At 38.7% G+C, this 13,526-nt stretch overlaps 1 protein-coding gene across 1 annotated transcript; it reads left to right on the top strand.

Moving 5' to 3' along the window:
- The first annotated feature begins 11,073 nt into the window (after positions 1-11,073).
- LOC101631428 (olfactory receptor 4C12-like) lies at positions 11,074-11,979 on the top strand. The gene has a single exon (XM_004683547.1). The coding sequence runs from the start codon at positions 11,074-11,076 to the stop codon at positions 11,977-11,979; it is 906 nt and encodes a 301-aa protein (XP_004683604.1).
- Positions 11,980-13,526: the final 1,547 nt, after the last annotated feature.

The following is a 13,526-nucleotide window of genomic DNA, read 5'->3' as shown; positions in this document are numbered from 1 at the left end:
AATTTGGTGAGTGAATAGTTCAGGGATCAGGTGGACGCTGGATGGAGAACATAGCCAGGTCACCAGGTATATCTGGCCCACCTATAATGGAAGAAACATTAGTACTCAGGGGTGGTTCTGGGACATTCCAACCTACAACTTGAAAAACTGGGGGATACATTACATGGACCCACTTACTATAGGCTTGTATAGTGGGTAATAAAATTAAAGCATGCACAACTACAAAGTTGCTATTGTTAAGGGACAGGTAATGGCTGGTATTGGGAGAGTTACAGCTTCAATGTAAAGACTTCTCTGGAATAGGTAGCACAGGGCTTTTTAGAACTAGAAGAAAAATTAACAAAAATAATAAACCTATATACCCCCAAAATCCAGTTTTTAACATTGAGAATTGACAGGTTAGTTGGATTTAGCCAATAGGCAGTATAATTTAAATGTGCCTATGTCTGGACTATAGTGATGGCATATGGGTGAATTGGTGATGGGAAGCCCAAGGGGATTACAACTGAGATGAAAAGATGCACAAAATGAAGAATGATGTAAAAAATAAAAATATACTAAAATAGATAAATAGAAGTGTCTATGTGGCATTTTTTTTGTGCTTCTTGTTGTAATTGTGCCAATTGTTGCTGTAGTTTGTCTCTGAGGTCTATGACATTGTGACCAACGGTGGTATCCCAACAAGCCACCATAGAGTTTGTTGTGTCCAGAGGGCTTGTTAATGTTCACCAAGCCAGGATACAGCAGCCTCAAGGGCATCATGTCTTGATTGGATGTTTCACAGGACTGCCAAGTCCACGGGAAAGCATCCTTTTTCTCTTTTAGACTCCTGTGTTGGCTTCTTGGGTGGCAGCTGAATTGCTAGTGGCTGGAGCTCTGGAATAGGCTTCGTCCTTTTTTGATGCCAGATCATGACAGGAGTGTACTGCTTCTGCTGGAACCCAGAGTGGTACTGTAGGTGCTAAAACAGAAACGTGCCCTCTCCCCGATGTTAAAGATTCTACAGGCCCCGGCCAAGTTGGTCATTACAAAGCATGGACTACAAGACGAGGGCATAGGCCTTGATTCTGCTGAGACAAATTGTAGTTCTGATGCCGTGAGGACAGAAGTGTTAGGTTAAATGTTGCTCAACAGCTGAGAAGCTGCAGAAATTGCAACCTATGAAGTTAAAACAAATGTAGAAAGCTTTCTTTACTTTTAACTTTGTAGGTTGCAATTTCTCCAGTTCTTGTTTACCAAAATTTTAGATCATGACTAAAATTTGGGACTTTACATAGGTGCTATCAGAGACAGAGTGGGGAGCAGAACAGGCTGATGCACAGAAACGTACTGCGGAAGGGAGCAGCGGGCCAGACAGGAGAGATCTGTTGTACCAGGTGGGTCAGCTCCCGGGCCTGGGGTGAATTCAGGCCACAGCGGCTGGCGACAGCTTGACTGCACTGAGACTGTAACTCCTGTGCCACCAGGGAGGCCCCGTAGCTATTTTATTTGTACAGACAGTGAGAAATTTTAATTGACTAAATTTTGGTTCTCTAGTAACCCCCTTGTATTTCTAAGGTGATGTTTTGGCTTGAACTTAGATTTTAGTTTACGTTTGTCACATCCATTTAACCAAGTTTTAATATCCTTTTATATCAAGGTTTTCAATGAGATAGAGGCTAAAATCCTTACATAGAGTAAGTGTCCAATTTTAACCATTACTTAAAACCTAGGGCCCAAGATCACCAACATTTTAAAGAACAGTTTTTACTAACTTTGAAATAAGGAAATATTTAGAGTTTGTATTTCAAAGAATGACCCTTTGACTTTCCATTGTTTCTACTCTAACTCACTGAGACCAGGCACATTTCTAAGACAAAGGAACACTTTTTTAGGGACTTTGCATAGGAAAAACAGGAGAAGGGTGATTAAAATCTTGTTTTACAGTTTGCCTGTTCTTAGATTCTTATCAGAAATCTAAGGTTTGGAATTTAGCTCAAAGACAGTTGCACTTCCATTTTATACTTTTTAGCAGGTCAATTAATTTTATAAGAAACTTAACTTTTTGCAGGTCCAGTAAGCACTTTGGAAGTTTTTACTCAACCAATAAACATTCTGTAGGAAAACAGAGGGAAATAAATTTTTTTACCTATAAAACAGACTGGAACAGTATCTTCAGGTGGACACAAGCAGAGTCCCGTTTCCCACAGCAGGACGGCAGCAGAGACATATCAATGATCTCAGCACTGCAGTGAACGTCCAAGTAGCTGCTTGCTGTGAACCAAGGCAGCCCCCATTAGACAGCCGCTGTGGGTAGATACAGTTTTGAGGGGAATCTTAAAATCCCATGAAGTCATTTTATACCCATTTTCTATAACTTTTAACAATGCCTTTTGTAAATGAACTTTGAACACCATTTCTGGAAATGTCTTTTCTAAATTTCCTAAAAATAGCAAATGGCAACCTCCTCATCAAATAACTAGCTGAAAAAGCTTGAAGCACTTCTCCCTCCAATTTTTTTCCATGAAACATTTTTCTACGAGAAACTCAAAATATGCTGGAAGTGGTAGTTCTGCTTTGGGGTCTGGGCTGCACTCATATTGTGATGGACGCACCAGAGAGGGAGGAGGATGAACACAGGCTGAGGTATGGCCTGGATCTTTTGGTCTCATAAAAAGTCCTCATCTGGTGACTGAATAGCAGATTTACATAAATCCCATAATTTAAGGTGAGAGATGGCATTGTTTCTAAGTCTCTCTGTAAGTGATAAATTTTACCAAAAAATATAAGATTCTTTCTTGAGGAAACCTAGGACAAGGGGTTTTAATTGCTGTTGAGAATTGAGTGAACTCCTTACTAGACACATCACATCCCTGGATTTGTAGAAGCGCTCTGAGGGGGTGTGAGGTTATTACCCATGTTCTAAGAGAGAAAGGAAAGACACACTGAAAACACGTTTTTACTGCTTTGTTGCAGACTGTGGGTCTGCAACAGGCTGATTGGGAAGAAAATTAGTTGGGAAAGACTCAACTGAAAATGTCATAGACTCTGGGTCTATGAAGCTTTGACCAAGCTTGAGAGGATGTCCAATTCCCTTCTCCTGGCTTGAGAAGCAGGGTACAGGGCCCCTGTTGGGAGCCAAATAGTGAACTGAAAAAATGGGACTCGTGAAGCAAGCTGTAGGGTGCAGGATGCTGCTGAAGCAAGATCCTGCCCTTTTTATAGGCAGACTAATCACACAGCAGCAGTTGTGAGGGGAAGAGGGCAAGAAGAAAAGGATGGGGGAAACTAGAAAATGTGCTCTGTCATCTATAGGATCAGCGCTTGTGAGTCTGCCTTCCAGGCACTTCTCACCTGCTTGATGACTCAGAATTGTCATTGAGGTCAAGCCCTAGGCGGCCAGGGCTTCAGTCTTAGCAACAAGGCTTTCCACTGATCAGCTTCTGGGGTCCCTTGTCATGTATTGGTCCTTGGCCCCCAAGGCATTTCTGTCCTACTTCTTACTTCCCTGGGTGATCAAGCTTTCTGCTCTTGGTTGATGTGACAGGCACCTTATAAGCTTTGACTCCTATGACTGATGGACTGTGCAGTTTTGCCGTTGTATAGGAATGTAGAGCTATGGTAACAACGAATGGTTGCCAACAGGCTGCTTAACATTAGCCGACCCATACACTTGCATACAGTAGTAGCCAAGTCTGAAGAGAGGTAGATGGATACAAAGACTTTGGGTATAAAGCTATGTAATTTTTCATTTAATCTCTCTAGAAAATTACTGAGAAGGTGGATGGAATGATGAAAAGAAATTTAAAGGAAAGGGAATCTAGGACATTACTCTAGGTAAAATCTTCACATTTTGGGTTGAGGTTCAGTATATTACTGATAATTATAATTTTAAAGTAAGTTTATATGGAACAATTTCATCAGCAGACACAAATACATGTGCACACACACCGATACATACGATGACACCTTTGAACTACCGAATAGGAAATAACATGTGGTATTGTGTTTACCCCCTCAGATCCAACTCTCCCTTCTCCAATGCCAGTACAAAACATGTGTCCCCAAATTACTGAAAAAGACTTTCATTGGTTGAGTATTGTTTGAGAATCAGAAAGAACAGACTAGAGTCTTGTTCTTTATCTGCAGCTCTTTTATCTGAGGTCTTATATCCTTGTTTTTTTTCATCTATTAAAGTAAAATGATAAAACCACTTCATGGTTCATTATATGATTAATGTGATGGAACATGTATATAGACCATCACTGTATATTGTGGACACATAAACATGACTCATTATTTTTAAGACTGTGTACAGACTGAATGTAATAGGAAAATTGAATACTGAGAAATAACGGATAGAAATATTTACCCAAACAATAAGCTCAAAATCATCATCACCAATTTTACTCTCAAAGAGGCAACAGGAACTCTCATATTCATAGCAGGTAGGATTCTCCATGTTTGTGTCTAGATGAAACATTTGATTATATCATTTAATAAACCATTTTTTCCTGTTGTGGATGTGAAGTATAGATACATTTTCTTTCATCCTCATTACGTGTTGTAATTACTAAAGAAAGTATCTCAGAAAAATTGTGGGGCTTAAGAGCTGGTGTCAGAGAGATGGGGACAACAATTTACTTAATCTCTATGAGTTAAAAATTTTGACTGTTAAATTAGGTTAGAAGTATTTACGAATGATCTTTTCAAGAACGGTATTGAGAATGAAATGCTGTATCACTGCATATATCTGAAAAGTGTTAAAAGATTAGATATGGCAAGTAGCAATCTTTAACAAGTATCAGTACTATTGAAAACTTACCTTAGCTGCTTTAGATGACTTCAAAGCCTATTAAAAAAAAAAAGAAAATCTTTTAAGTCCAAATTGATCCTAAACCCTCAAAGCTTTTTTTTTTGCAAGAAGTCTGTTTGGAACTTACTGTTAGATTTTGGATTTAGAATGGATTTCCTGGAAACACTATGGCGAATCATCCTCTATCCATGACTCTGATTCTGCAGGCCAAGAGGCAGAGAGTGTAGAGGAGACACATTCAGATGGTCCTCTCTCCCCACGAGGACTCAGGCTCTGGAGACATGTGCAGTGCCCAGACACATCTTTACTCGCCTTTATAGATTTAGGAAGTTTTCCATAAAGGTTGTCGTATAGCTGCTTTTTTCTCCCTCTGGAATTAATTATCTCCTTTGATGGAAAGGTTTTGTGTTAGAAGCCGCGTTATTCTGGAGAGGCAGTTTTGAGAAACCCCCCTTTTTTTTGAGTAAGGAATTATATTCCTTGTATGTAGAATCTAAACACACGAGCCCCCCATTTTCGTGTCTGAACCAGGTTTATAAGAAAGCCGGATGTCATGTGGCTTTCAGGGTGCAAGCAGTGTGTGGACTGTTATTCATAGCTTCTCTGTTGACTCATGTCACAGAGTTCTATTTCTGATTGACTCATGTCACAGAGTTCTATTTTTGATCAATATTAAACCTTTATTGGAAAGGCAGTATTGATATCTTGAGAGCTAGATCAGCGAGGGCATAGCATTTAATTGGCAGTCATTTAAAATTCTTGATTCTAAAAGCTATATAATATATAGTGAGCAAATAAATTGCATGTATTTTTAAAGTATGTTTGTTAATATTTTGATATAACTAAGTATGTGAAATAATTGCCACGAACTATTTAACAGTTTTCATCATTCACATAGTTGATATTTTATTTTTGTTGAGATAAGAGCTCTGTATATTTACCCTCTTAGTAAATTTCAGTATACAATATTAACAGTATTAACTGTAATTAAATTTTTATATAGATTTTCAGAAATTCATTGTGTGTAACTGAAAGGTTGTACCCCTTGATCAACATCTTCCTGTTCTCCTCCAGCCTCTGGCAACCACTTTTCTATTCTGCTTCCATGAGTTTTACATGGAATATAATAAATCTGTGGATCACTTTGCATAGTTTGGACATTTTGACCATATTTTTCCAAAACATAAGTATGTTGTATCTTTCCATTTATCTGTTTTTAATTTTCTCCATCTGTGTTTTATAATATTAAGTATACAAGTCTTCCATCCTTTATTTATTTATTGCAAAATATTTTATTCTTTTTGTTAGAGTTACAAATGAACTTATTTTGTTGATTTTGTTTTAAGGTAATTTGTGTTTGTGATAGAAACAAGATGGATTTATTATTATTAACACAACGTCTGGTTATAATACTGTATGTGGTTTGTAGGAATAGGTTCATAGCTCTTCAGATGTATGCCCCCATACCACGTCTACAACCCAGCAACCAGAGTCCTTCACCACAGATCCTAGGGCTCCAGCTCACTTTTGCTCCTAACCAAATACTTCTCTGTCAGACGCTTCAATTCCAGTCACATTTCTAGAGTTTACTTTGGTTTAGTTTATTTTGTTCCTTTGTCTGTTCCCTACAACTGGACACTTGGAATTATTACATGTTTTCCTTTGAGGCATTAGAAGAATTGTGCAGTGATAAATTATTGTTTCAGTTTTTTGATTCCCTGGTGTTAATAGTGTTTAGCAAATTTGTCTTTCATATTCATAGTCACAGTTACATTCATATATTCATATATTCATATTCACATATTCATATTGCCATATAAGAACTGGGGTGAAAGGATTCAACAGAGACTAAGTGGGGAGCAGAACAGGTGGCTCTACTGAAATACACTGCTGAGGGGAGCGGCGGGCATGACATGAGAGGTCTACTGTGCCATACTAGAGGTCAGCTCCCTGGCTGGGGATTGAACTCATGCTGCAGTGGCTGGTGATAGCTTGATAGTACTGACACTTAATCCCTACATCACCAGGGAGGCCCTTATTGACCATTTGTAAAGCAAATATATAGTTTAAGATCTTTGCTCAGATTTTGGTTAATTCATTATAGCAGTTTTTTTTTTCTTCAATAGCATGATTTGGTTAACACTCTGCTTGAGTAATTTCCAGCAAGTTTAAAATGAAAGTGAATGTGTACTTATGAGTCATGAAAAAAGTGTGATTAATTGGACTTATAACAACATGGAACTACAAACACATTTGATGGGCTCACATGGTGCCATTTTCACTGTTCATCATAGTAGTTCATATCAACTCCTGAAATTGTTTACGTTTTCAGGCCTTCACTTTCTTATCCAATCTGGAATTCATACTATTTTGGTGTCAACATTGCTTCCTTAAGAATACCTTCTACTTCTATTCATCACCTCACTGCATGGATATATAGTGCTGTGTTGTGTTTTTATTGTGCTCACTACTTTTTTGGCTACAAGTTGAGTTCTTACATCATGAGGGCAGAGACAACATCTCAGCTGTGGAGGTAGATTTGTATATAATCTTAGTTCTTTCAGTATTCACTGTTAATTTTGGTTCAGTTACTTAAACTCATAATGCCTCAGTTTTCATTCTCTTTATAAGTAGGGATAATAGGGACCATAACAAAGGGAACCCCAGGTAATGTTTTTTTAATGTGGGGCCTAGTACATCGTACACCATAGGTTGTTACTGTCATTGTTATTATTAAGTAACAGTGTGTCAGGTACATTTAGATGCTCTGTAAACTTTTACTGAAAAAAAAAAAAAGAATATAGAATCCAGCTTCTGACCACAACCTGACAATTCACCAAGATCTGTAATGAATGCTAACCTTTGTTTTGGTCAGAGGGACTGTGGGAGAATGGGAAAAGCAGTTGGTTGCCATTTTGGCAAAGACTCCTAACATTAATTATTCTCCCCTTGAGAAAAGAGCAGAGGCAAGTTATTTACAGAATAAAGTCATGTCTATATATATAGTAAGCCTTGAAAGAGTTGAGAAGGTAAGACAGTGAAGACTTCTGACTCTGATTAGACATGGGATTCTAGATACACAATGGGAGTAAATATGTTGCTCTATATTGAGCACAGATGCTCTGAAAAAAGACTTAGAAGACTTGGTTTCCACAGATTTCTCATCCAGAAGAGCTTACATCAACTCCATATATCCTGGATGTTGGAATTGCTTTTCTAGCTTTAAAAATGGCAGCCATGTTTAGGGCCTATATTATCAGGCCAAATTCTATATGATAGCTAAGAAAGTTGTGAATTTCCATGAGCCCCATAGAAAGAGAAGCATACTAGAACTACTGAAATTTTAATCTGCTCTCCAAGTTCGTTGTAAGTACAAAATAATATGTCTGGGGGGAAAGATGGAAAAATGTCTAGTCTCTGGGATAGTATTTTATTCAAAGCTGTCAGGGCAAGCTGAGGAGTTGCAGCACACGGAATTGGTATTAAGAGAAGCACAATTTTCCTTTGGGGTTTATTTTTCTAGAAACTCTTGTTTTTTATTTTTAACAGTAAATTTGCAGTATTTAAAGATAATCTTATGATTCTGTTGCACATACAAAATGAGTCGAATCCGGAAGAGTTTAAGGATTGAGCGTGTAGAGAGCCAATTGATGACAAGTCAATAGCTAAAACACTCAATATTGAGCTGGGCAAAACCAACGTTTTACTCTGACCATTTTGTGTGTAAGAACTATGTGTGACATATTTGTCAGTATTTTTCTTTGATATTGATATTAAAGGTCATAATCTATGTTTGATGGAAAGTTTGGTTTCCAAGCATAGCACACACTCTTAAAACATAACTCAAATAACTTTGTGGTATATAATTTTCCTCCTCCTTTCTCTTTTCCTTTCTTTGTTTGTTCTTTTCTCTTCCTCTTCTTCCCTCTGTTCCTCTCCCATAAATTCATGTCCATACATTTTGAAAATTGAAGGAGTTGAGAAACTGTAACTCCTCTAACCTGACTCCTGTCCCTTCCTCTCTCCTCCCCTGCTCTCCTCTCCTCTTTTATCTCTCTACACATCCCTTCTCTCCTCTCCCTCTTCCCCCCTCGCAAATACTTTATAATACCTAATGTTGGTCAGGACTGTGGATATAAAATGAACTGCTCATAAGATTGGAGTAGCACAACATTATGCAAAGCATGTGTATGAAGGGTGAACTGGGTGGTAGTTCCCTGTCTCCTGGCAAACTCCACACTCAGACATGGAGTCTAATCTGGAAAGTGTAAATTTGTTATGTTTTGGGATATGGCTTCAGCAAATGAATTAACAAAATGAATAGACAATAAATCCTATAAAAGTAAATAATGATTGGCCCTCCCTGGTGGCGCAGGGGGTTAAAGCACAGCACTAGGAAGCTAAAGCCACTTCCACATGAGTTCGATCCCTGCCTGCCCCAGAGGTGACCACATGGCACAGCAGACCTCTCCTGGCCCGCCCGCTGCTCCCCTCAGCAGTGTACTTTGTAGATTTGTCTGTTCTTCTCCCCACTCTGTCTCTGTTGAGGCCTCTCGCCACCCCTGAGCCTCTGGCCTGTACCCCAGTTCTGTATGTACAAATAAATAAATCTTTAAAAAAAAAGTAAATAATGATTAAATCTTTAGGATAACTATTCTATTTTTCCTCACTCAGTTATTACAAGTTTTCAAAATCTTTGCTGGAGATATTAAGAGACAACTTTGAAAGTTTTTTTTTTTAAGATTTATTTATTCATATGCAACTGGGGGACAGGCCAGAGATGTGGAGGGTGAGAGGATTCACCAGAGACAGAGAGGGGAGCAGAACAGGCAGATCGATGCTGAGGGGAGCAGCGGGCGGGTCAGGAGAGGTCTGCCACGCCATGGGGTCACCTCTGGGACAGGCAGGGATCGAACTCATGCGGAAGTGGCTTTAGCTTCTCAGTGCGGTGCTTTAACCTGCCGCGCCACCAGGAAGGGATTTTTTTTTTTTTTTTTCCTAGTAGAATAGCAAGCTTATATAACAGCAATAATAATAGTAAGGTAAACTCTTTAATCTTCACAATCATCTTAATTATAGACATATTTATCACTTGCTTAACAAATTGAAAACATTTATACACAAAGATCCTGAACACGACTAAGTTTTAAGATTTTAAACTCATGTCTTCTTTGCTCTTTAATGCACTTAGAAGTTTCTCTTTCTTCTTCCACTTTCTTTCACGTTGAGCTCTTTCTTCTCCCTTCTCCCTCTCTCATGCTCAGTAAATTCTTTATTCACTTTTTTTTTTTTTTGCCAGTATTGGGTGTCAGAAAATGAATAAGATTGCAGTTGTAATAAAGCAGAAATTTTCTTTTTGCCATCAAGGACCCAGACTGTTTGATCAAAAGGAATGGACGTGAGTATGGCAAGTGCTACCGGAGCCATTTACCACAGCCTGTGAGACTGAGGGAAGGTTGCACACCAGTTTCTCTTTTGAGAATGTAGAGAAGTTTCCAGTGGGTAAGATAGGAAAAGGTACTGTTCATGAAAGAAATCATATGCTTTTTTTTTTAAGAGTTACATTTATTTATGCATATAGAAACTGGGGTGTAGGCCAGAGGTGCGTGGGCAGGGGGCAGTGAAAGGATTCAGCAGACACAGTGGGGAACAGAACAACTCACCTACTGAAAAAACACTGCTATGGGGAGCAGGGGTGAGACAGGAGAGGTCTGCTGCACTATGTGGGTCAGCTCCCTCGCCGGGGATGGAACTCATGCTACAGTGGCCAGTGGTAGCTTAATAGTGCTGAGACTTTAGTCCCTGACCTACCAGGGATGCCCCAGAAATTGTATGTTTTTGAGTCTTTTTGTGGCTTCAATTGGTGGAGCAAATGATATTACTATCTTGGAAGTGTGTTCAGCCATGGTGATGAAACACATGCATCTTTGGGTTTTTGTGATGGTGCCACAATCACGGTCACATTCTGGATCGAGTTTTAAATCTTGACTGGTATTACTTTACTGATTTAAAAAAAATGCACATATGTATTATTGGAAATTAAAAAAAAAAACCCAGGAAATCATAAAGAACAAAGTAAACACCCCTATATTATCACCTGTGAGAAGAGAAACAAATAAAATGATTTTTATAAGTTTGAGCTTGTTTTGCTTTCTCCCAAACTAGAAAAAGGTAAGGCACGCTGAACCTTTATTTTTTTAAATGAAGATGTACTTTTGAGGATGAGTATGATTTTCTTTTCAGGGAAGTCACTTGTCAAATGGGCTGAAGTGACAGAGATGATAAATAACGTGACAGAATTCATCCTACTTGGTCTGACTCAAAATATGGAACTTCAGAAATTATCATTTGTCATGTTTTTAATTGTCTACTTGGTCACCTTGGTGGGCAACCTGCTCATCATGGTTACCATCAGCACCAGCAAGGCTCTCGGCACCCCCATGTACTTCTTCTTGTCTTACTTATCCCTCATAGATGGCTGTTGCTCTTCCTGCATGACCCCCAAAATGCTAGCTGACATGCTTTCTGTGAGAAAAGTCATCTCTTTTGGTGGATGTATGACTCAAGTCTTCGCAGAGCACTTTTTTGGTGCTGCTGAGATCATCCTGCTCACAGTCATGGCCTACGACCGCTATGTGGCCATCTGCAAGCCCCTGCACTACACGGCCATCATGAGTCAGCCTGTGTGCAGTCTCCTCGTGGGGGTGGCCTGGGCTGGAGCCTTCGTCCATGCGACCATTCAGATCCTCTTTACGGTCTGGCTGCCCTTCTGTGGCCCCAATGTTATAGATCATTTCATGTGTGACTTGAACCCTTTGCTAAAGCTTGTCTGCATGGACACACATAGCCTTGGTCTTTTCGTTGCTGCCAATAGTGGATTCATCTGCTTACTAAACTTCCTCCTTTTGATGGTCTCCTACGTGGTCATTTTGCATTCCCTGAGGACCTATAGCTCAGAAGGAAGGCGCAAAGCCCTGTCCACCTGCATCTCTCACATCATCGTAGTCATTTTATTCTTTGTGCCCTGCGTATTTGTGTATATGCGCCCAGTGACCACCTTCTCCATAGACAAAGCTGTGGCTGTGTTTTATACAATGATCACACCAATGTTAAACCCTTTAATCTACACCCTCAGAAATGCAGAGGTGAAAAATGCCATGAAGAAGTTTTGGGTCAAAAGGTGACCTCCCTGGAGAAATTATTACAACAACAGAAACTTTTATGTTTTAAATGGCAAAGGAAAAATAATGTAATTTTTAAGGTTCTGGGCCTAGTGAATACTGTATGTCAAAATATGTTGATATTGGCAAAGAGGCCTTTGCGGAAGGTGGCCAACCAGGAAATGATATATTGTAAAAATATTCTGCATAGATTTGTTTACTGCCCATTAGATTGTAAAACTGTGGTAAGCTGTCAGTAGCAAGTGGAGCCCTGTTGAAATACTACATTCTCAGAAAGCAACTGTAAATATTCTAATTCAGTCAGATTGCTATTGAATTGAAATGTTTGCATTTTAAACAAATTATTTAAGCAGGTGATCTATGTAAATATTCCCTCTGAGTAACAGTACTACAGGTTATGTTTGCATTATACACCTATTAATCGATAATCTCATGAAGGCATTTCCTGGGAAAAATCTTTTCTAGCAGAAGCTGTGAGTCTCTTATTTCTTCATTAGTAGGCAGTACAAGCTCATAGTAAATGGTAGGGAGAAAATTTACCTCTTACTCTGGCTGAATTATTTGGACTAAAATTGTTATTGTAATCTTATTAAGCGATTCATAGTGAGAACTATGTTTTCATGATTTTGTTGTGTGAAGAGCTTTTATGTATCTTTTTTTATATGCACATTTTGGAGTGGTAGTGTTTACTATGACTAAAATAACCCTGAGATCAAAAATTAGGTTTTGTATATGTAGTGTGAACCACTGCCTCTTTTAAAAAGAGCATGATAGAGCTATTATTAATTAAATAATCTTGATACATCTTTGGTTATCAATAAATACTCAATAGCTGCTAATTTTTATGAATATCCATTATGACTGGAATATATCTAACTATATAGAGCCACTCATGAAAGGGAGGTTGAAGACCACCCTCCAGTGTATACTCCTGGCTCCTTTGACATGTACTACCTATATAAATGAAGGTTTATTTCTGGGCTCTCATTCTATTCCATTGGGCTGTGTTTTTTGTTTCAGTACCATACTGTCTTGAATACTGTCATTTTGTAGTATAATTTGAAGTATGGAGTGTGATATCCCCACTCTTTCTCTTTTAATATTAATTTCTTTTAAAATTATATATATATATTTTTTACTGGGGTAACATGGATTTGCAGCACTGTTTATAATATGGGGTTACGGTATTACATCTCTTCAGGTATATATCACCATGCCACACTTCTCACAAAAGCATAATCCTCTACCTTAGTTCAGTGTGCCTCCTCCCCTCCCTGCTCCTTATACCCTTCCTCTCTCTCCCCTTCTAGTACTCAATTCTGCAGTCAAATTTCTAGGATTTAATTGTTTTGATTGCTCCTTTGTTTTGTTTCTTTATATTTCACATATGAGTGAAATCATTTGATATTTGTGTGTGTTTTTTTTTTTTAGATTTATTTATTTGTGCATACAGAACTGGGGTACAGTCCAGAGGCTCAGGGGCGGCAAGAGGTTTCACTATAGACAGAGTGGGGAGCAGAACAGGCAGATGGACGAAGTACACTGCTGAG

Source organism: Condylura cristata, unplaced genomic scaffold (assembly GCF_000260355.1).
Source record: "Condylura cristata isolate star-nosed mole 26May11 unplaced genomic scaffold, ConCri1.0 scaffold00015, whole genome shotgun sequence".
In the NCBI taxonomy this organism is placed as follows: domain Eukaryota; kingdom Metazoa; phylum Chordata; class Mammalia; order Eulipotyphla; family Talpidae; genus Condylura; species Condylura cristata.
The sequence above is the reverse complement of the archived record's forward strand: the minus strand, read 5'-3'. Positions and strand labels throughout refer to the sequence as shown.